Raw genomic sequence first — 23,424 nt, 5'->3', positions numbered from 1 at the left:
TTGTAGGGAATACATTAGTGTAGAAAGAGTAGTTTAGTAGAGTCTTAGCAAAAGTAAGCAACTTAGGTGTGTAAGCAACTCGCCTGTGAAGTACGTTAACAGACTATGTAAATTTAGTTATGTTTCTAACTATAAAGAAACTATTACTAATGCATGTATAATAGGTAATAAAACTTGCTTAGTTTAATTACATTATTAAGCATGTCTTTAGAGCTTAAAACTAGTAAGCTAACACCCTTAGCTATAGACCTAACTACTTTAATAGACAAAAAAAAAGACTAAGAAGTTTACCCTTTTTAAAAAAATAGAAGAAGGATTAGTATATAATAGGCCTAGGCCTATAAAGAAAATCTATGCGCTTATAGTAACTAAATAGAGATAAAAAAACCTAATCTGTAAATACTATAAATCTCTAATGTTTAGACACCTAAGAATAGACACTCTTTAGAAAAAGCTAAGAATAGCTATACTTTAACTAATACCTAAAATAAAGCAGCTATGCACAGAAGTAGTTAGAGAGTGCAATGCATGTAACAGAAATAACCTCTAAAGACATAAAACATATAAACACTTTTAACTAATTAAAGCCTTAAAGCAGCTATAAATAATAATTACTATAAACTTTATAATAAAACTTTCTTTATTAAAGAAACCTAGCATAGAAAGAATGTGCAACATAATAATAGTAGCTTTTAATAAAACTATAAAATTTCTATATACATAGCTATTAGAAAAAACTATAATAGCTAAAAAATTTATTTATAAACTTAAGTAAAACATAATTTTAGTATATAGATGCTTTTAGAATATTATCTTTAATAAAAATAAGCTATTTCCTAGCAAGTTCTAGAAAGTAGCTATAAGACACCTTAGTATAACACATAAATTATCTATAGTATACTACCTGTAAACAGACAGCTAGACTAAATAAGTAAATGCTAAAGTAAAAAAACACCTAAGAAGATATGTTTTTTATAGCTAGAATAACTAGGCAGAATAGCCTCTAATAGCATAACTTGCTATTAACATAGTAGAATCTGCTATAATAAAAGAAACCCTATACAAAGCTAATTTTAGCTATAACCCTTACTATATAATCTATAGAAGCTAGCTTATAAATCTACTAGAATTAATTAACTACCTAATAAATTTATAAAACATGTATAAAAAGTTAGTAATTAAAGCTAAATTTAGTTAAAAAATAATAGAATATTATGTAAATTAAACATAACAACTTAGACCTAAAATCTGCCTTAGAGACTATGTGTACTTTAAAACTAAGAACATTAAAATACCTTAACTCTCTAAAAAACTTATAGAAAGAAAAATAAAACTATACTAAGTTTTATAAACTTAAAGAGATAACTGTAAGCTAAAGCTTCCCCTACTTATAAAAATACACTCTTAGTTTTATGTTTTTAAGTTAGAAAAAGCACCTAATAAAATAACCCTATTAACATAGAAATAAAAGGAAATAGAAATAAAGTATAAAGTAAAACAGATTATTAGTAATTAAAAAAATAAAAAAAAGTTTTTAGTAAAATAGTTTAGATAGCTTACTAGTAAAAACACTTAAAAACTAGCTAAGAACCTGCAGAATGCGCAGCAGCTAGTGTAGAAGTACCTCTAGACTCTTCTAAAAAAAAACTAGCTAGGCAATAAAGCACCTATTTTTAAAAAAAAAATATCTATGTTATTATTAAATAGCAGCAGTTTTTATAGACAAGTTCTTAATAAAAAAGGCTAAGAAAGTAAACAACTTTTTACTTTAGCCTTAAAAGCCTTTATTTTATCTAGGGAGAAGAGGTCCTCTTCTAAATATTTTATACAACAAGCCTTTAGTAAATCTAGTAATCTTTAGATATAATCCTATCTAAAACGCTTCTTACTTATCTTCTCTGCAGTTACTTTTACACGCTTTATAAGTTTCTTCTTATAAGCTTTTATAAGAGTAGTGTTTTAAAAAAGTTTCTTTTACTTCCTCTCTAGCTTTTTTTATATAGTGTTAGAAATAAAAGTGTTGCATTAAGAATTCTTTCTTACACACTCTACATATTAATTAAAGGACAGCGTTAATATATAGAACAACTTTAATAACTAGTAAGTGCTATAGGGTCTTATCTTTATTTAATAAAAAGAATTAAAATAGTAAATAACATAAAAATAGTAAAATAAGCAAGGCTAGTAAGCTATTTAGTATAAAAAAAGATAGACATTATAGACGCCTTCTAGTAAGTAGGCACCTACTTTATAAATAAACTCTTACTAACACAGTTGTGTAAGCAGAGCAGTAAGAACGCTGCTAGAGAAGAGAGGCAGCGTGTTACAGTCTATAGTTAGACTAACATAACTCCACCTAAAGTACTCTATAATTTAGCTAGGTTAGGGCAGGACTTGTTTACAGACTAATTAGAAGACGTAGAGGCAGCGCAGCTGCCTATAATTACAGAAGAATGCATTATCTAGTAAAAAAGGATCCTAAAAAGAAGAAATAAGCCTAAGTAAGCTTAACAAGCTAAGAATAAAAGCTTACCTAGACTTACCTAACTTACTCTTAGCACTACTAGACATGTATATAGTTCTAACCTTAAATAACTTTTAAAAGGTGTGTTTAATGTTTAGTTTATTTTTTATATAAACTAAGTAGCATTTAGCTTTCTAAAGAGCTATAATACTATTTATATATCTTATAACATATATACCTCTAATTCTGTCTAACAGGACTGTTTAACCTAGCCACTATACTGCTGCTATAGGGACAAACTACAATCTAGCCGCTCTACCCTACTCTATTAGCCTATTAGCTATTACGTAGGACTGTACACCCTGCCGTCGGCCCCTACCCTCTGTCCTATTACAAGGAACAACATTGACCCGAGTGCTTCCCGAAGCAAGGATTGTAACAAATAGCTCTAATAACAAGATGCTATTAGTTATTAAAGTCTGTCTATAAACAGGCAACGTAGCTATAGACTTTAAGACTAATAATAATTATTTTAAGTAAGCTATAACTACTTAGTATACAGCTCTAATTAATAATAAGCCTTAAGAAATTCTTAAAGAGGCTAACTTTGTCTGTGAAGCTATGTGAGGCACTAGAGACATGAGGAACTGCATTCAATGTATTGCTAGAGGAGTCCTTTGTAGGAGTCTATATACATGCGAAATGAGTGGGTGAGTCTTGGCAACAGATCATGGTGACGACCCATACGACTATGATGACGACGCATCCGATCATGGTGACGACGCATCTGACTATTGTGTGATTACTGCAAACATTGTCCTTTGCACATAGCTCAAGGAATTTACTAAACTAGGCCCTACTAGAAGCCCAGCTAACATTAATAAATTAAACATCCTAGAGAGAGAAAGCAGAATAAGGTGTTAATAATATGCTGCTGCTCTTATATAAACTACTACTAAAATGTCTAGCTAGTATTACGACTTTACATTAGGCTTTATAAAAGACTTTATAGAACCTGCTACTATTACTTTTAAAGCTCTCTATTAAGACTATCTACCTCTTGTGCCTAAAACATACTATAAGGCACACTACTACTAATTCTTAGACAGCTAGAAGCATGCTATAGGGATTAAATTTATAAACCTTTATTAGAAAGAGGCATTTAAGCTAGTATCTATTACAGAGGCTATAGATACTTAAGTAATACCTCTAAAATAGGTATATAAGTATAAATTTAATGCTAAAGGCTTTCTAACTAAATTTAAGGCTTGTCTCTGCGTACATGTGACGGCGTGTACCGCCTCACATGCTCTGCGGCATCAGCTCCCTCGCTTGCGCAACGAGTAGCACGCTAGTGCTACAAGTAGCGCCTTGGCAGGGGGCACACATGTATATTTAAACTCGCAGAGCAGCTCCTCTGCTCCTTAGTTTAATCTAGTTGAGTTACACTACCTCTTGCTTGTAGCTTGAGCATGCCGACCGTGACAGTACAAGGCAACCTCTAGGTTACTGTAGCTAAAACATATGCTGCTACCCTAGCAGCACACGTCTTTAGGGCGCTTATTGCTATTATAGCCTTATTTAGCCTACTTACATAACAATATAACGCTATTAACGCATTTATTAACGCTTAGCTCCTAACTCTAGCATATTGTAAACTGCTACTAGGCTACTGTCGCCCTCTGTAAGCTCTCTAACTCCTCTAAGCTCTCTATAGGCTTAAAGACGCACCTAGGCTCTAGTATCTAGAGCTTACTAAGTTACTTAAAAAGCTTAGCTTTTTCTAAGTCTTTAAAGTTAATTGTCTTTTTACTAATAAAAAGCTTATAGTTTACTTCTACATTAATAACATTATTATCCTCTGCCTACTAGAAGATTAGAAGCACCTAGACTAATTTAAAATTAAGCTTATAAAAATCTATAAGATCTAAGCTATAGAGGAACTAAACTAGTTCCTTAGCATCTAAATTAATTATAACAAGGTTAACTGCACTGCATAAGTTAGTTAAAAGTAATACATTAAGCAGCTTACTACTTACTTTAATCTTAATACTAGTTGCACATGCCCTTAGCTAATTACCTTATTAAATGCATTAGCACTACCTCTATAGCTTAATTAGATAACTAAAATAAACACACAGAGGATTATAGCATACTAGCAGCGCGTTAGCTCTATTAGCTATGCTGCTACTACTATTAGACCTAACTTTGCTAAAGCTTGTTTAAAGCTCTCTAAATACCTAGTTAACCCCTTAGATAAACACTAGAAGGCTGCTTAGCATGTAATTAAGTACCTCTACAGCACTAAAGACTATGCGCTTTAGTACTTAAAGACCTCTACTTATTTATCTTAGAGACCTGTCTTTTACAGCGCATTAGATGCTGCTTACAGTGACAACAAAGCTAGTTGCTAAAGCTTCTACAGCATGCTATTCACACTATTTAGCGCAGCTGTTAACTAGAAGGCCTTCTTGCAGCACTTAGTTACTAAATTAACAACTAAAGCGAAGCTCCTAGCTCTCTCTCACGCTGCTAGCCACCTATAGTGTGTTATAGTCTATGGTTGGACCGACGTAACTCCACCTGCAGTGTTCCACAACCTAGCCGGGTTGGAACAGAGCCTGCTTATGAACTAATTAGAGGACACAGAGGCAGCGCAGCTGCCTAGGATCACAGAAGAATGTGTTGTCTAATAGAAAGGTAAGCAAAAGAAGTAAGACAAGCCTAAGGCAAGCCTAAACATGTTAGACAAGTTTGCTATACTACTAACTTATCTAAACTCTAGTAACTTATTCTTAGCACTACTAGAACATGTATATAGTTAGATTAAAACACTATCTTTAGAATAGTATGTTTAATATTTAAGTTTATTTTTTATATAAACTAAGTAGCATTTAGCTTTCTAAAGAGCTGTAAGACTATCTATATATCTTATAACATATATACCTCTAATTCTGTCTAATAAGACGGTTTAACCTAGCTTTTATACTGCTATAAGAGGTAAACTATAATCTAGCTACCTAACACAACTCTATTAGCCTATTAGCTATTACGTAGGACTGTACACCCTACTGTTAGCCCCTTCTTCTCTACTCTAACTCTAGGGACAACGCTAGCCTAAGTGCTTTACAAAAGTAAGGATTGTAACATTAAACACTACTTTTAAAGCAACATGCTATAGCTATGTACAGAATTTTTTAAAAAATAATAAATAACTAACACACTAAATAACCTTTATAAGCTAATTTTATAGCCAACTTATAAAAGCTAAGTAATAATAAAAAGTAAGCAATTATTAAGCACATACTTAAGCTATATGTGCAAGGATTTTCCTTTTATCTAGTAGCTGTAGCTAATATAGCTAATTCTTTGCGCTTAGTATATGTTGAAAGTGTTATCTAGAGCGTAAAATAAAGTTAAAGTGTAAGTATACCTATAAAAAAGCTTATTATAAGAATCTTAGAGTAATTTAAAGCTAGTTTAGATTTATAAAGAATATTAAAGCTAAATATAGCATCTAGAATAATAACATATACAACTTTAATAAAATATACTTTATAATAAGCTAGATATCTACTAACTATACTTATACTTAAAAGTTTACTTTAAGCTTTAAGTAACACTTTATAAACATACTAGGCTAGTTTATACTAACATAGCCTAGATTATGCTTAGTGCGGAAAGAATTAGCTATAGTAGCTATAGTTTCTACTTAAAAGAAAAATCTATATGCATTTAGCTTAAGTATATGTTTAATAATTACTTAATTTTTATTATTGTCTAGCCTTTTAACAACTAGCTAGTTTAGTATACACTACTTTAAAATATATAAAAACAGTCTAGATTGCTCTTAGCTTAATAGTACTATACAGCGCTTAAAAGTTTTAGCTTATATTAAGTTAATTACATTAATAAATTTAAATTTATTAAAGCTAGTGTAGCTAGTACATGTTACATTTTCTACTACCTATTTATAATAGCGTTTAACTAGTTAAAACACTATAACATTTAATAGCTAAAGATAATAGCTTATATAAGATAGTAAGCTAAATAAGGATTGTAAATTATTATTAACTATAGTATTGTATAAACTTATATATTAAGTGTAATTTATAACTATTAAAAAGAAGCTTATTAATACTTTTTAATTATTTTATCTTTCATTTATTAAATTAGTAAAGCTTATCTAAAATTAGTATACTATTTAAGTAGCTTTGCTTTAAAGTACTTATTAAATAGTTATTAAGCAGATTTATGTTACTAAACTATTAGTAAAAGTAGTTAGTTAACACTTTATATAATTTATAGTAACAAAAGAACTTTTTTATTAGCTAATACAGCATTTATAAAAGTAATATAATTATAATTAATTTTTAATAATGTACAGTCGCCTACTAAAAGTGATTAGCTACTTTAGCGAGAGGCCTAGGCCACCCTACAATGCTTTAATTTTAATTAATTGTAACTTAATTAAATTACTACGTTTTTTAATAGTTATAAAAGTAAATAAAACCTTACGCAAAGAGCTATCTAAGTCTACTGTTAATATAATATAGCAATTCTACCTATATAGCGTAAGCGCTAGCAAAATTTTAAGTTATCTTAGCATTCCTAAGTTAACAGTTACATATAACATCTGCTAGCTGCGCAAGCAGCCCTAGCGTATCTATACAAAAGCCCTGCGTATAGGCTAGCCTTTAAAGCTTATTAAACGTGCTAAGAGGCATTTAATTTACTAGGTAGTAAATAATCCCTTTACTACACTCTAGACTATTCCAACACTGTCTAAGACCTACTTTTGCATCTATGCTAGTACTATAGAAAGATACCTTATAAAATATAAGTACTACGCCTTCTGTCTATGTTACAAGCCTTAGCTCTTAGCTATACATAAAGAAAAATAACTCTGCTTTACTTAAATCTATTAATATAATAAAAGTAGTAACATAGCTTGTGTAGCCTATTATAATAAAGCAACATTTAAAGTTAGCTTAGACACTAGACCTCTATATATACATTAGCAGCATAGAAAAGCGTATAAGAGTTAGTACCTAAAGCCTACATTTAAGTCTAGAAGGACTATAGTCTCTATATTTAGTGTAATCTCTCTTAATTTTAAATTAGAGCTGTTTATTAACTAAGAAAGTAAGCAGAATAATGCTAGTAAATACTACTAGATTCTGCATAATGTTAGCATCCTATTCTATAAGCAGCTTACAGAGAAACGCGGTATTAGCATATAGATGCAGGATAGAGGCCCTATTTATACTGTAAAGGCTACCTAAAAGTATATAGACAACTATAGCATGATATAAATAAATTAGCTTCTAACGTACTTCACAGGCAAGTTACTCACACATCTAAGTTGCTTACTTTTGCTAAGACCCTACTAAACTACTCTTTCTACACTAATGCATTTACTACAACACTACTTAGACGCGCTAAAAGAATGTTAGATACAGCTTACACTCTAAGCTTTTAAATAAGATATAAAACTCTTAAAAAACATGCTACAGCTATGTGCAAAGTCTTATAAAAAATAATAAATAACTATAGCACTAGACAACCTTTACAAGCTAATTCTGCAGCTAAATTATAAAGGCTAGGTAATAAAAAAAAGCAGGTAATTATTAAAACTATACTTAAGCTATATGCGTAAGGAATTTCCTCTTAGATAGCATTTATAGCTAATATAGCTAATTCTTTACGCGCTAAGCATAATTTAGGCTATGTTTACATAAACTAGCCTAGTATGTTTATAAAGTGTTATTTAGAGCTTAAAGTAAAGTTTTAAGTATAAGTATAGTTAAGAGATATTTAGCTAATTATAAACCTTATTTTGCTAAAGTTGTACATGTTATTATTCTAGATACTATACTTAGCTTTAATATTCTCTATAAGGCTAAACCTGCTCTAAATTACTCTAGAACTCTTATAAAAAGCTTTTTTATAGTTATACTTACACTTAAATGTTACTTTAAGCTCTAAATAACGCTTTACAAACATACTAGGCTAGTTTATATAAACATAGCCTAGATTACGCTTAGCGCGCAAAGAATTAGCTATATTAGCTATAAATGCTATCTAATGGGAAATTCCTTGCGCATATAGCTTAAGTATAGTCTTAACAATTACCTGCTTCTTTTTATTGCCTAGCCTTTATAATTTAGCTGTAGAATTAGCTTATAAAAGTTATCTAGCGCTATAGTTATTTATTGTCTTTTATAAGACTTTACATATAGCTATAGCATGTTTCTTTAAGAGTTTTATGTCTTATTTAAAAGCTTAGAGTGTAAGCTGTATCTAACATTCTTTTAGCACGTCTAAGTAGTGTTATAGGGAATGCATTAGTGTAGAAAGGGTAGTTTAGTAGGGTCTTAGCAAAAGTAAGCAACTTAGGTGTGTAAGCAACTTGCCTGTAAAGTACGTTATAAAGTTTTAATTTAAACTTAATTAAAAACTTTTAGTAAATTATAAAGCTCTACATTTTAAAGTAATAAGAATATATTACTACTTATAAGCAGATAGTAGATATTCTTAAAAAGAAATAGGCAAAGATTACACTAGCTAATTATAGAAAGAGTATTCTAAGCTAGTTAAAGCGCATATAGGAAGTTATCTAAAATAAAGGCAAGTTAACTTACTATTAATTAACTATAACACTAGAAGATAGGCCTTAACATAGGCTTCTTATAGAAATAAAAATCTTTTAATTTAGGTAGCAATTAGTTAAGTAACCTCTTTCCTAAATAGGCTAACTATACCCCTGCAGAGCTTAGGTCGTTGAGTGGCTAATGACTTTTAGTAGGCGACTGTACATAACAGGCGAGTTGCTTATACACCTAGGTTACATACTTTTACTAAGACTCTACTAAACTACTTTTTTTTACACTAATGCATTCCTAACAACACTATTTAGACATGCTAAAAAAAGTTAAATATAGCTTACACTTTAGACTTTTAAATAAAATGTAATACTTTTAAAGTAATATACTATAGCTATGTATAAAGTCAATTAAAAAATAATAAATAACTAACACACTAAATAACTTTTATAAGCTAATTTTATAGCTAACTTATAAAGGCTAAATAATAATAAAAAGTAAGTAATTATTAAGCATATACTTTAGCTATATGTGTAAGGATTTTTCTTTTCGCTAGTAGCTATAGCTAATATAGCTAATATTTTACACGCTAAGCATAATCTAGGCTATATTAGTATAAACTAGCGTAGTATGTTTATAAAGTATTATTTAAAGCTTAAAGTAAAGTTTAAGTATAACTATAACTATAAAAAAGCTTTTATAAAAATCTTAGAGTAATTTAAAGCTAGTTTAGCCTTATAAAAAATATTTAAGCTAAGTATAGTATTTTAAATAATAACATATATAACTTTAATAAAATAGGCTTTATAATAGGCTAGATATTTACTAACTATTGTAACAACACTAATGAATTGTTTCATCTCGGGTCGCCTAGAACCTACCTCTATAGACTTGTTAGATTGAAGCACTGCTTCTAGGCTTCCTGAGATGAATGATGGGTTTGGATATAATGTATGGGATGATGATTCATTGTGTTTATTTATCGATCCTTTTTCTGCTCTACTCGTGTTGCTCGGCTTTTTGTTTTGCCGATCCGAGTCCCTCGCGCACTTGCCCTATGCGCGACCAGCTTGCAACATGCTGCAATTTGCTGCAACATGCTGCAACATGCTGCAACATGCTGCAAAATGCTGCAATTTGCTGCAACATGCTGCAACATGCTGCAAAATGCTGCAATTTGCTGCAACATGCTGCAACATGCTGCAAAATGCTGCAATTTGCTGCAATTTGCTGCAACATGCAGCAACATACTGTTCGAGCTTATTGCTTGTACTATGTAGCAGCTTTCGTCAAGCGTTCCTCCTGTCTTAACAGTAGGTGCGCATATCTGACAAGACTACACTATGCACCTACTTATCTAACAAATTTATAACGCGTAGGCAGAGAGGAAAGTAGCATTACTCCTTCTTCTAGACGTGTTAGAAGCGTTTAACAATGTCTTAAGGCTACAACTACTACATAATTTTAGAAAACGCTAAGTCTATTAAACGCTAGTATAATAGATAGACTTGTTTATAAGCAAGCAATTAACAACGCTTAAAATATAAGAATATACAGCACTATTAGCGCTAATTTAGACTGGAATCTTATAGAGATCCTTACTCTTCTTAATTCTATACTTGTTCTACAACGCTAACCTTATAGAACCATGTAAGATAGAGAAAATAGAAGCTATAGAATATATGTTTGCAGTGGTGACACGAGGATGCGTCGTCACCATAGTCGCACGATAGTCGGATGTTTCGTCACACGATGATGGAATGCGTCGGCACCATAATCGTATGCATCTCAGCACAGTCTGTTGCCAAGACTCATCCACTTATTTCGTATATATATAGACTCCTGCAAAGGACTCCTCTAGCAATACATTCAGTGCAGTTCCTCATGTCTCTGGTGCCTCACATAGCTTCACAATATATTAACAACGCCTTTATCCTAGCAATAGGCCTAACATCCTAACACAACTGCAAGACTCTAAAAGCTATCTACTAAAAAGCTTAAAAGTAGGCAAACTAACATAGGTTATCATTTGCACTAGCAAAGTACAAACTTATACACTTTATAAAAGTGTCAGATTGAAGCACTGTTTCTAGGCTTCCTGAGATGAATGATGGGTTTGGATATGATGTATGGGATCATGATTGATTGTATTGATTTTCGATTCTTTTTCTGCTCTACTTGTGTTGCTCGGCTTTTTGTTTTGCCGATCCGAGTCCCTCGCGCACTTGCCCTATGCGCGACCGGCCTGCAAAATGCTGCAAAATGCTGCAACATGCTGCAAAATGCTGTAAAATGCTGCAACATGCTGCAAAATGCTGCAAAATGCTGTAATTTGCTGCAACATGCAGCAATTTGCAGCAACATACTGTTCGAGCTTATTGCTCGTACTATGTAGCAGCTTTTGTCAAGCGTTCCTCCTGTCTTGACAGTAGGTGCGCATATCTGACAAAAAGACCTAATAATAAGCGTTACACACGCCCTCTACCTACTGCAGGCCACTATTAAAGTCTCACCTTTATGCTAATATCTAGGCATCTAGATAAACTCTAAACTCGAATAGAACTACTACTAAGAGAAGGTAGAGGCAAAAGCTATAGAACAGCTCTTAGCCCTTTCCACACTAGCATTATTAACGTGAGGCACAGGCTTAGTAAACCTAAGAAAGGTATACACAATAATAATTGTGCCCTAAATGCTATACAGATGCTCTGCCTAGTATAAGCTAGGCAAAAGAGGCACCGCTATAGTAAATGCAATTTCTTAGATTTAGAAACGTGCAGCGTAAATTATTACTAGGGCCTTTAAGACAACTACTAGAGTAGCTATAGACGTAGAAGCACATTTACTCCTAGCATAACAGAGACTTAAGTAAACAACACTTAAGGCTCTAATGCGCATTAGAACTAGCCTGCTATATAAGGACATTGTTACAGCACAGAGCAACTAGGTTAACAGCCCACTATCCTAGCTCTCTAACACGCTAGCAAACAAATACAACTCGCAGCTCTACTATCTAGAGAAACGTGGCTAATACGTTGTCCTACTATAGTAGACACCGCCTCCCACACACATTGTAGAGACTAAAGATGCTGTAATCAAAGAGCATAACGCCTTAGAGAAAGAAGCACTATGTATATATGCTAACGCAAGTGCTATTAACAGCTATGTAGGCGCAGCTGTAATCGTATTAGACTAGATGCTTAAGGAATATAGCATAAAGAGAATAAAATATATAGGCAAATTAACTACCTTAAACATCTACGCAGTAGAGCTTAGAGGAATAAAAATTGCATTTAAAATTGCTGTGGAGGATAAAATAGCCTGGCAGTAGCTGTTCAGAAGATCGGATGAAGTGACTCTCCTATCTAAGAGAGCTGAAGGCTCTCCTTATATACACCGAGCTTCGGAACATAATATCTCCAGATCCCGAGCTGCGTCCCAGGCTCTGAGCCCCAGTCCCAGGCTCCGAGCCCCAGCCAAGGCTCTCAGTATACGCGACAATTGCATTAGATACATATGCATTAATAAACAGCCCTAGCTGCTGCATTGTCTTCTTAGACAACTAAGCTGCTATCTAAGCAATAGCAAACCCTAAGACCTAGTTAGGACAATACATCCTTATTGCAGCTATACAAGCACTAGACAAGCTCTAACAGCAAGGATAGAAGGTCTAGATCTAATAGATTCTAGCACATAAGTACATACGTAGCAACAACTTTGCTAACAAAGCAGCTAAGGAAGCTACTAGCTAAACCTTAAGCTAGGAATTACTAGCTAAGCTAGACTCACTCTAAATCCTAACAGCAACCATAAAACCTGCTATCTAAGAGAGGATGAGAAAGGAATAGGAGGTGTTGTAGCAGGAGGCTAGGCACAGCAGACTACTGCACAGGCTAGGCGTAAAGCTAGGCAAAGGAATTCTTAAATTGCACATTAGAACTTCTAGAGCAATTAGCTTAGTTATTACGCAAATGCGCACTAGCAAGATTAGCCTACGCGCATATCTCTACTCTATTAACAAAGTAGATACTAACAAATGCTAATGCAGACTTAGAAAATAGACCGTGCAACACGTAATCCTAGAATGCTAGAACTAGATAGAGAAGCAACAAGAGATGTGGGCAGGCAAGCAACCATGCGCAGACGTTAAGAAAGTCCTGTGTAATATGTTAATAGTAGTACAAGCAGCCAAGATAATGTTAAGGACAGGACTGCTTGGACAATTCTAGGCGGTCTCGTCTACGGTACGAAATATGCAATAACGTGGACGAGTGCATATTGTTAAACAGAAGATGAGGAGGGCCAGGAAAGGCCTGACAAGTCAGATTCTGATACAGAACAGCTATTAGAACTACAAACTCAGACCTCAATTCGCCACTTAAGGGAGGGACGTCGCCTTTGGCAGAAGGGAACAGTTTGAGCCCGAAAGTGGGGAGGGGTGCCTGTATTTATAGTTGTACGCTGCATAGCCGCCGCTAGGGTGGCTGGGACAGCTATGAACCAATCAATCAATCAATCAATCAATCAATCAATTAATTATTAATCCCGGTCAGATTTGTCGCCCTGGACAGACGTCCTAGTCTTTGTCGCCCCGGACTAGCGTCCCCGTATTTTTCTCCTAGGAGAATCGTCCCAGTCTGATTTGTCGCCCCGGACTGGCGTCCCCGTATTTTTCTCCTAGGAGAATCGTCCTAGTCTGATTTGTCGCCCCGGACTGACGTCCCAGTCTTTGTCGCCCCGGACAGGCGTCCTAGTCTTTGTCTCCCAGTCGAACTGTGCCAGTCAGATTTACTGCCCCGGACAGGTATCCTCATAAGTTTATTATTATTACAAGGAGGCTATAGTCGCGTACCCAACACCTGTTACACTGTGATATTAACATAGGAGGTTAAGCTCGGGAAACCTTTCTCGAAGATCTAACTTGAAGCTCTTATGAGACCTTTTGTATATGCATGTTACCTGCGATTTGCGGGCTATAGTTAGTTTAAAACTAATGTAATGACTATTGCCTTAGGACGCACTCGTTCCGCCTCTATGTATTCATTCACTCCTCCTCAAGCAAGTCACCTATACGCTTGAAGGATAGCGAGCTTCTGTATACGCATTGCCTTCCTTTGCCTCTTCTGAACCTTCCATTTGAGTTCTAGGACTATTGGGCACGACTAGGGATATATTCGCTCGTTCGTATTAGATCTACTCGTTGATTCGCCCGATAGTTCAAGCGTGTGAAACATCTGGTACTTTTGCTTCGCAGAAACAGCGGGCTGGTGGTGTTTTGAGTCGATAAGACTCCTAGTCCAAGTTCTGATGTCGTAGTTCCCGTTTCGGGTACCTAAACGCCAAGGCTGCCAAACTCTATTTTTATCGAGGGGACACTTTTAGAACCAGCAGAAATAGACGATAACGTGTTCCACCACTCATCCGCCAACACCAGTCATCCCACCAATATCGACGCGCCTTTTTGACAGATAGCTAAACAACAACTAAATTAATTCTATACAAATATATATACAAAATATTCCTAATTGCTTCTACATTAAGTCCTCCTGTGGCCTTGCACGTGGCACTTCGAGCAGGTTGGTGGTGCTCGCTGATAGACCTGCGATGCCTCAGCCTGCGCATTCACCTCAACCAACCTATCAGCCTCTGCAGCTAGCCTCTGACCTTCCTGGCCTGTGAGAGTCCCTCCTGTAGCAATATACTGCCGCCTCTGTTGCCTCTTCTGCTCTTAGCAATAGTTTGCCTAACAAAGCTTAGTGTTCTCCTCTATAAGGAGTGTTGCAGAATTTATTACTATCTGACATCCTTTAACAAGCTAAGTAAGGGCCTAGCTTATAGGGCTCTACAATTAACAACTAAGACAGTTACAGAGTAGTTAAGCCTGCTGCTAAAGCTAGGCAACTGTATAAGGCGTCCCTACAGTCTAGCGCCTCTTACTGTTAGCTTCTTGCGCTAGTAGAGACAGCGTTCAGACAACAAGAAGCAATAACAAGACATAATTAGGATAGTATAGGACTAGACCTGTTGCTTAAAACCCACTCTTAATGCTCTACTCTGTAAATAGAGTAGGCCTAATACTCTTGTAGATGCTAAGAAAGTCCTGCTTGTTAATGTAGAAGATGTAACTATATGTAAGCTCTGCTACTTTGCGTCTGTACGCTTACTTAAGCAGCGCAAAGCAGCTAACATCTAGAGGCTGTAGCAGGTGGGAGCTGTAAGCTAGCATACAGAGACTGATAATCTTGTTCTCTATACAGTATTAATTAAACTTAGGCGTCGCATGGCTGCTATAGCTGTCTAGTATAAGCAGGCGGTAGACCCTAGTTGTACGCGACGCAGTTTAATTGTTAAAGTGCTTAAGCTAGGACAGACTAAGCTAGTTAGTTGTCTAGCTGTTGTTGCTCACTATAAGTGTCTAGTTGCTAGGGATATTGCAATACTAGCTAGCCTAATGCAGCTTGCCTGGTAGGATAATAAGCAGTGGGAGCGCCTAGCTAGACGTGTTAACACACTTAATTATTGTAACCTAGTTGCAATTGCTAGGCTGTACAGCAACCGCTCAACTAACAGTGTTAGAGCTAGTTACAACCTTAGACGTGCTAGCAACTCCTATTATAAATCCCATCTTATTAAAATTATAGGTATCTTTATCTAGTATTCTATACGCGCAGCGCGTGTCATCTATAAGCTTAAACTAGGCGCTAAACTTAAATAGATCCTGACAGAGAGCGCGCTAGGAGTGCAGCTTCCTATCCTACATTATCTAGAGCTCTGCCTAAGTATTAACAAAGCGTAACACCCAGTTCTTGCCTATAGGCTTTAGCGGGGGATCCTGGCTGCAAGCTTAGAGCAGAACGTCTGCCTGTTACGGTCTACGGTTGGACCAGCGTAACTCCACCAGTCGTGCTCCACAGTCTAGCCAGGTTGGAGCAGGGCTCGCTTATGAACCAGTCGGAGGACACGGAGGCAGCACCACTGCCTGCGGTAATGGAGGAGTGCGTCGTCCAATAGGAGAATAGGCCACGAGTCCAACGAGCCCAAGAGAGCTCATGGAGCTCTCCTTGGCGGGCTCGCATGAACTCGTCCTGCTCGCCTTGGCACCCTCCGTACGTGTATATAGTCCCCACATTGAACAACCTTTAGGAAGCGTGTTCAACGTTTAGTTTATTCTCTACATAGACTGAGTAGCATTTAGCTTTCCAAAGAGCTGTAATACTATTTGTATATCTTGCACCATATATACCTCCAACCCTGTCCAACAGGACCGTTTGACCCGGCCACCATACTGCCGCACACAGGGCAAACCACGATCTGGTCACTCTCCCCTTCTCCAGTAGCCCAATAGCCTTTACGTAGGACTGTACACCCTGCCGTTGGCCTCTATCACCCGTCCTACTCCTCCCCTAGGAATATCATTGACCCGAGTGCTTCCACGAAGCAAGGATTGTAACACTGCCATTTAACGCATATTAATAATATAGGGCAGAAACCCTTGTTAGTTAAGGTCTAGGATCTAGTAAACAAGGGACTACTCTTTAATAGGTAATAGCTTTTGTTTCTTTGCATTAGCAGCAGCTTATAGGAGGGCGCCTGTGAGGCAATTACAGAGCGTTAATTAAGGCGTGTTGTACAGGGTTAAGACGCAATAAATAGACAGATTTTTATAATTTTAAAGGACAGAGGCAGCTAGCACTAGTCTGCCTTCTTTTTGCTTTAATTCAAGCTGTTTTGGTGGTGGTAGAGGCATGTTGGTGGATAGAGACGCGTCGATTTTGGTGGGGCTGGCGGATGACTGGTGTTGGCGGATGAGTGGTGGAACACGTTAACCTGCTAACTTAGTCAGTACCTTCGATCAAAGTCGCCCTACACGTCCCACATAATCATTGTCGCATATAATTGTCAGATTTAAGCTCTCTCGAGACTGTCCAGATTGACTGATGGATGATTGATGATAAGATGATGATTGTATATTGTTGTGTGTTCTTCCTGTCCGGCGAGGCCCCTGCGCGCAGGTTTTATCATGCGCTCTGGCCACGTGATCTTCCAGCCACTCTCGGCCTCTTGATACTGTACATGTTTCTATGGGCGGCCCTACAATCTGACAATGACAACGTAGCACGTCATGACGAGCTAAATGCCCGTCGTAAACGACTACGACGACATACGTAAGAAAACCGCGTATAGTCGGCTACACCGATATACGTGGTTTAGCAGGGGGTAATGTGACGACTGACACTTCCTTATGTCTATGTAACAAACTGTCACGTAGTGGAGCGCCATAACGTAATGGAGCACGGTCCAAGCATGAGCCTCTTTTCTGCAGCCGAGGTACGGCTGAACTTCCTTTCCTTTTCCCCATTAGAGTAGAATCTTTTCAATAGAGCCCAATTCAAGGCAGTTTTACGTCCTAGATCGCTGGCCGTGACAGGCGGCTTGCACACCATCTCTAACAAAGAACACTAAAATCCGTACTGTTAAGCTTCTAGCATGACTTCTAAATGATACAAATTAATTTAATTGCCCTGTTTACTACTTCACCACAATATCTCGTAATAATAGCTATTGTAGGTGCCGGTCAGGTTTTCATTAAATGGGCCCGGGGGTTGACAATTGATCACCTGACCACACAGGGTCCCACGCGCCTCATGCCTCGCTTCGCGCTCTTAAAGCCTGTGCCGCATTTCTCTCATGCTGCGCATAAACACCCCGCTTTTTGGTAGCGCTTCTCTCAAGGCTTCTTCTTATACTCTCTAGATCTTTCAGGATGGCGATCGTTGTTGATCAGCGACCCTTTTTACATACGAATCCCGCGGTCTTCAAGGACACGTCCTGGTTCTTGGCAAATAGCAGGCTGCCAACGCCCCGCGAGGTACGCGCTGCGACAACACTCCGGAGCGAAAACCCGTGTATTGCAAGCACCGTCGCATTCCCACGGCAGAATCTTTTCGTCAAGTACGGCCCGCGGGTGAAGTCATCGGAAGGTCAATGCATGCGTCTCGTCAAGTACTATCTTGCATCAAGTGTCCCAGTTCCTGAAGTTTATGGATGGGATAAAGACGGTGATGACGTATTTTTATATATGCAGTTGATCAGCGGAGTCCCTCTCGACGAATTATGGTCGCATATCGGTCCCGAGCAGAAAGCGCTTTTGTGCGAGGATATCCGTCGCATCGTGGAGAATTTGGGCCACCTCAAACAAGATCATTCAGAGGTCGTTGGTATGAATCACTTCACACTACAGAGTACCTCACGTTTACTTGGGCTTTCTGACTCGTGTTTCCTATTAGGATCTGTTACGAGAGAAATGATGACCGATCATCTCTTCCAAGACCTTTCGGACGGTCAGACTCCTGGCCCCTTCAAAACCGTGAAACAATTCCACGATTGGTTCAGCACTATCGACCTACCCCCTGGCATGGCACCAGAATATCGGCATTGGCTGCCGGATCATGTCTCAATACGCTTCACCCATGCAGACATACATAGGGGAAACATCATGGTTTCTCCGGATGTGAACGCCCCAAGAATTCTAGCCCTCTTAGATTGGGGGCAATCTGGTTGGTATCCGGAATACTGGGAGTACTGCAAGGCTCGCCTCATTGGTGAATATAGAAACGAGTGGAAGCTATTTGCGGTGCCGCATATATTTGGGGAGGCCCTGAATCAGTGGTATTGGCAATGGCACTTTTTTCTTGAAAGAATAGGCAGATTTTGAGCATATGTATTTGGTATCATTTACTGTTCTCCTCAGGGGTCATTAAAGAATATTATGCTGAGAAATGACGAGCATTCTTTAAACCATAAACCAATGAGAGTGCTAACAGAAAAACGCATAGACCAAACAGAGAGAAACATGTTGCATAACAAAATGAAGGAGGAATAGAGGACAGACTGAAACGAAAGAGGGAGCGATAACAAAAGGATACCCCGCGCCTGCTCCTTTACTACAGTGGATGGCCATAAGTTTGAGTCCATGGTGTTACCCCAGGATGAGGAACATAGTACCCAAACCTTTAACGTATTACTGTGGTTCTAAGCCCACTGGATCGGGGTTTCTGCAACAATCTTCGATGCGTCTGGATGGAGCATTTGGCGCTGAATTAACTGGTCGATCAGTTGTTTCAGCCACCACTGACAATCGCGAATCTCTGGGCGTAAACCCGAGGCCTATAAATAATGAGCTAAATTCCGAATCCCGCGAATGAAGAAATCTCACCGGACTCATTGCAGAGTTCAAACTCGGACCAGGAGCCGGAATGCTCAATGCCAAAGTCTCCACGGTATTATAAGCCGTGCTATCCGTTCCTGTAGTGGGACCATCCGTAAGATGTTCTTCGCGGATTCTTCCAAGCACCTTGTACCACGGGCGTTCAAAGCTCTGAGGACCATAGCTGGCGCGCTGAAACTCATGTTTGAAGCCTGCTGCGAGACTACCTTTGACATGGATCAGCATCCCCTGGGGTCCTTTTTTCTGCTCAGGCAAGCTTTGTAGATTAGCGTCCTTCCGGGGAATCCATAACGCCCAGTGGGATTTGAAAGTCCCGCTCGGGTAGGACAGAATATAGATCTCACGATCCCGCGCGGCTGTTTGAATCATCGTCGATCTTGCCTGAGCTGACTGAGCCGGCTGCCCGAAACGTGAGGTCAGAGCAGCGACTGAGGACTTCGCTCCAGTGGCTGTTGGTGCCGTAGTGCTGCTTTTAGGGTACAAGCTCTGGGTATAAGGCGAGGATGTGGAAGAAGGATGTGTTGAGGCCGTCCCATACACGGGCGTGGTTGCGTATTGGCTGGTTGAATAATACGAAGGCTGTGTCGTTGCTGGAGTAGTGGTGACATTGGAGTACGCTGATGTAGTTGCATACTGACTGGTCAGATGAGAATATGGACTCTGCGTCGTTGCTTGGGTAGTAGCGACATTGAAATACGGCGATGATGCTGCAACGTTCGAATAGGCAGGGTACTGACTGTATCCGTACCCTGAATGGGCTGGTCCTGCCGTACTATGTGCCGCGGCCGAATATTGAGCTGTGGAGTTGGCGCTAGCTGTACTGGTATTCGATGTTTCGGGGTACGAGTAGGAGTACGAGGCAGTGGATGAAGGGTATCCCTGATATCCAGACATCGTGGAAGAACTCAGCAGCTCGTTCTCTAAACAAACAAAGGGGAAACTGATATCGATGGCTTTGAGGAGTTAATATTCTTGTAGCAGGTTTTTTGAGGGATGCGTACTCTCAGAAGCTGCGGAATGCCGGTTAATAGAGCCTCTACTATAGCAATGAGTGGTGTGGATTGATGAGTTAGGAAATATCCAAAGATGCCTTGGAAGAGATTTAGATTTAACAAAGGGTTGGTTGATTCTGCATTTTGGCTCCATTGCGATTTCAACGTTCCTTTTATATACCTTATCCCAGAACACGTCAATCTTCTCCTAGCCAAGGGCTCGGTAATTGATTCTACGTTAGGTATGTGGCTTTGAGAAAAGCCAGGGGCAGCATTCGCGCGCGGTACCGGCGAGTCGCCATCAGCAAGCGGCACAGTCGGGCTTTTATCGCTAAAGACAGATTGAGATGATCTCCCAGTGGCACAGCACCCTAAGCCTTTCCTCTTTGATATCTCGCGCTGAGGCGTAGCTGTCGCATCAAAAACATGAAACAACTATTTTCTGTCCATGCGGTATTTTGGTCCAAGGTGGGAATGATATCGTTGGCTCACTTACCGCTCAGGCGTCAGTGGATGTCGAGGTACATTTGGCCGTCTTATTGTCCATGCACCTGGTCGAATGGAAACAGAACAACCACGCCACCTCCAAAATCTCTTCACATCTTCAAGATTTTTGGGGATCGAAGGTAATGAAGTTTGCTCTTCTCCAATCGATTCATATCAACCGCCCAGCCTACATCCATCTAGAGGAACTAGCTGCACCGCGGCGCCACACTAGAGGATACAAGCAACCATGTTTTGCATTTGGCGTCTTGTTCATCCCTCCATTTGAGCCGAATGGGGCTGATTCCAAGGCAGTTTCCTCTAGGTGCTCGGCTTCCCCGAGAAATACGTGAATGGAGTTGCTCCGAAAAGGATGGTGAGTGTACGGTGGAGTGACTTTCTGAAACCGTACAGCCTCTTCAAAGGGCGGAAAATGCTAGCCTATTGTCCATTTTAAGCAGCAATCCGCTTGAAACAGGTCACATAACATAACTTGGGGATCATAGCTATGAGTAGCTATGAAGTACTTAAGTACAACAAGGAAACACTCTTGAACGAAACAAGACAGAACCAGCCTTCTCTACAGCTACGTTACGGCATTATTGAGCACACAGTCGTGAATATGCCATTCTCTCAGAAGTTTTGTAAGTTCCCTCGAATGGATCTTTACTTTAGAAGCTGACGGCCTACAGGAGACGTGAATTGGCGTTTTTTCGCTTATTTCCTCATAGTCCCCATCACTACATTCTACAGTGAGTCATTATTGGGCTCCAGAGAAAATGTTACTAACATTCAACCAGCACTAGTCTTGACGGGATGTGTTACAAACTCCCCTGGGCTTCCGAATCTACATTTTTTGAATCTCCATCTGCCTGCTACCAATCCACCTACATCGACTGATCTTCGCGTAGGCTATTTTGGTGAGTTCGGTGATATTGATACCCTGTCACTGAAGGCTAATACTAGAGAAGGTATTTGCATCAACAGTTCATCTGGCTTTGTTTGTTCCACGACCCATGGAATGAAAGCGTCAGATTTAGCGTCCAAGTTTCGGAACACTACCACTCCTCTTCCCAGCGTTAATGTGTCCGAGGGCCTCATTGAATTCGCAATGACTCTACAAGGGAACATATTCCCTCCACTGTTGGCCGGCGCTGGTGCCATCTTTGCCCTGGGCGTTTTCTTTTTCGTCATGCTCCAAAGAGACGTAAGAGTGGGCGACCAAGTCATCCGAGGAATGAGCAACAAGAAGCTGAGCCCAGAAAGAACGGAGAGATATCGAAAAGGTGCCACTGTGTCTTTCTACATATCCTTGGGGCTGGCTTTGGCTTCGGCAATGGCGGTAGCACAGACTGCAGCTGGTATACAATTCACACTTCAGGCGATTGAAGGCCAAACATCAGAAACGCTACGGAACCCTGACAACCTCTTTTTGACTGGCAAGGGACTGCCCACAATATCAAGCATTACTGCCGGAAAGCCGAACCAAATTCTACAGTGGTTCATTGTCGCTTGCTCGGCAATTTTCTCCATTGGAATTGGTCAGATCTTCGACGAGCCATTTTTCAAGGTTGCGAGGAATCCATATATGAAGGACCTGCCAGCTATACCTCTACAAGGCCCACCTCCAATGGCTGGCGGGCCACTACCTGGTGTAGTAGGGCCACCTCCACCGCCGATGCCACCACTTCCACCCCCACTTCCACCCCCAGTTTAATAGGACATAACCACTAACGTACTTCACGGGCGAGTTGCTCACACACCTAAGTCGCTTTCTTTTGCTAAGACCCTACTAAACTACTCTTCCTACACTAATGCATTCCTAACAACACTACTTAGACGCGCTAAAAGAACGTTAGATACAGCTTACGCTCTAGGCTTTTAAATAAGACATAAAACTGTTAAAGAAACGTGCTGCAGCTATATACAAAGTCCTTTAAAAGATAATAAATAACTATAGTGTTAGACAACCTTTATAAGCTAATTCTACAGCTAACTAATAAAGGCTAGGTAATAAGAAGGAGCAGGTGATTATTAAGACTATACTTAAGCTATATGCGTAAGGATTTTCCCCTTAGATAGCATTTATAGCTAATATAGCTAATTCTTTGCACGCTAAGCGTAATCTAGGCTATGTTAGCATAAACTAGCCTAGTATGTTTAAGAAGCGTTATTTAGACCTTAAAGTAACATTTACGCGTAGTACAACTATAAGAGAGCCCTCTATAAGAGTTCTAGGGTAATTTCGGGCAGGTTTAGCCTTGTAGAGAATATTAAAGCTAAGTATAGCATCTAGGATAATAACATGTACAACTTTAGCAAGTGTCACGATTGTGCACGAGTAAGGTTATAGAGCTTCACAGAGGTCTAGTTTAATTACTATGTAAGGTATTATAGTAGGTACAAGACGTTGTGTGAGGAACAGGAAGGTTTAAAAAGAAATTAGTAATTAAATACTTAGCTTAAAAGTCTAAGTGCTTTAAGTATAAATTAAGCCTATTTTATGTTTAGTTAGTGTTAAGGTAGTTTATGCTTAAGTTTATGTCTATGTTATGTTATATTTATGTTAGACATGCACTAATAATACTCTAGTACACGTCTAATACAGTTATGTCTAGGATCTAGGGAGGATACTGTGACAGTACCCCCCCT

General features: G+C 38.5%; 5 protein-coding genes across 5 annotated transcripts; 3 read left to right on the top strand and 2 right to left on the bottom strand.

Moving 5' to 3' along the window:
- Nucleotides 1-12,929: 12,929 nt before the first annotated feature.
- BDR25DRAFT_244563 (uncharacterized protein) lies at nucleotides 12,930-13,112 on the top strand (the record flags this gene model as incomplete). The annotated part of the gene is made up of 1 exon (XM_033685847.1): nucleotides 12,930-13,112. A coding segment is annotated over one exon (183 nt), but the record flags the coding sequence as incomplete, so codon positions are not given.
- A 3,670-nt stretch (nucleotides 13,113-16,782) lies between these two features.
- Nucleotides 16,783-17,513, bottom strand: BDR25DRAFT_362373 (uncharacterized protein; the record flags this gene model as incomplete). Its single annotated transcript, XM_033696560.1, has 6 exons — nucleotides 16,783-16,861; nucleotides 16,916-16,932; nucleotides 16,992-17,051; nucleotides 17,105-17,257; nucleotides 17,329-17,386; nucleotides 17,410-17,513. 6 exons carry the CDS (start codon nucleotides 17,511-17,513, stop codon nucleotides 16,783-16,785), a joined length of 471 nt encoding a protein of 156 aa, XP_033540668.1.
- Nucleotides 17,514-17,752: 239 nt separating this feature from the next.
- BDR25DRAFT_337666 (kinase-like protein) lies at nucleotides 17,753-18,853 on the top strand. Its single transcript, XM_033693212.1, has 2 exons — nucleotides 17,753-18,287; nucleotides 18,357-18,853. Exons 1-2 carry the CDS (start codon nucleotides 17,834-17,836, stop codon nucleotides 18,782-18,784), a joined length of 882 nt encoding a protein of 293 aa, XP_033540667.1. The 5' UTR covers nucleotides 17,753-17,833; the 3' UTR covers nucleotides 18,785-18,853.
- A 248-nt stretch (nucleotides 18,854-19,101) lies between these two features.
- BDR25DRAFT_244660 (uncharacterized protein) lies at nucleotides 19,102-19,666 on the bottom strand (the record flags this gene model as incomplete). Its single annotated transcript, XM_033685853.1, has 2 exons — nucleotides 19,102-19,236; nucleotides 19,286-19,666. The coding sequence occupies 2 exons, from the start codon at nucleotides 19,664-19,666 to the stop codon at nucleotides 19,102-19,104; spliced, it is 516 nt and encodes a 171-aa protein (XP_033540666.1).
- A 970-nt stretch (nucleotides 19,667-20,636) lies between these two features.
- BDR25DRAFT_362370 (uncharacterized protein) lies at nucleotides 20,637-22,489 on the top strand (the record flags this gene model as incomplete). The annotated part of the gene is made up of 6 exons (XM_033696559.1): nucleotides 20,637-20,647; nucleotides 20,694-20,757; nucleotides 20,793-21,086; nucleotides 21,116-21,218; nucleotides 21,279-21,416; nucleotides 21,468-22,489. 6 exons carry the CDS (start codon nucleotides 20,637-20,639, stop codon nucleotides 22,487-22,489), a joined length of 1,632 nt encoding a protein of 543 aa, XP_033540665.1.
- Between the last annotated feature and the right edge of the window lie 935 nt (nucleotides 22,490-23,424).

Source organism: Lindgomyces ingoldianus, assembly GCF_010093535.1.
Source record: "Lindgomyces ingoldianus strain ATCC 200398 unplaced genomic scaffold BDR25scaffold_54, whole genome shotgun sequence".
NCBI lineage: Eukaryota > Fungi > Ascomycota > Dothideomycetes > Pleosporales > Lindgomycetaceae > Lindgomyces > Lindgomyces ingoldianus.
Note: the sequence above shows the minus strand (reverse complement) of the source record. Positions and strands in the feature narration are given on the sequence as shown.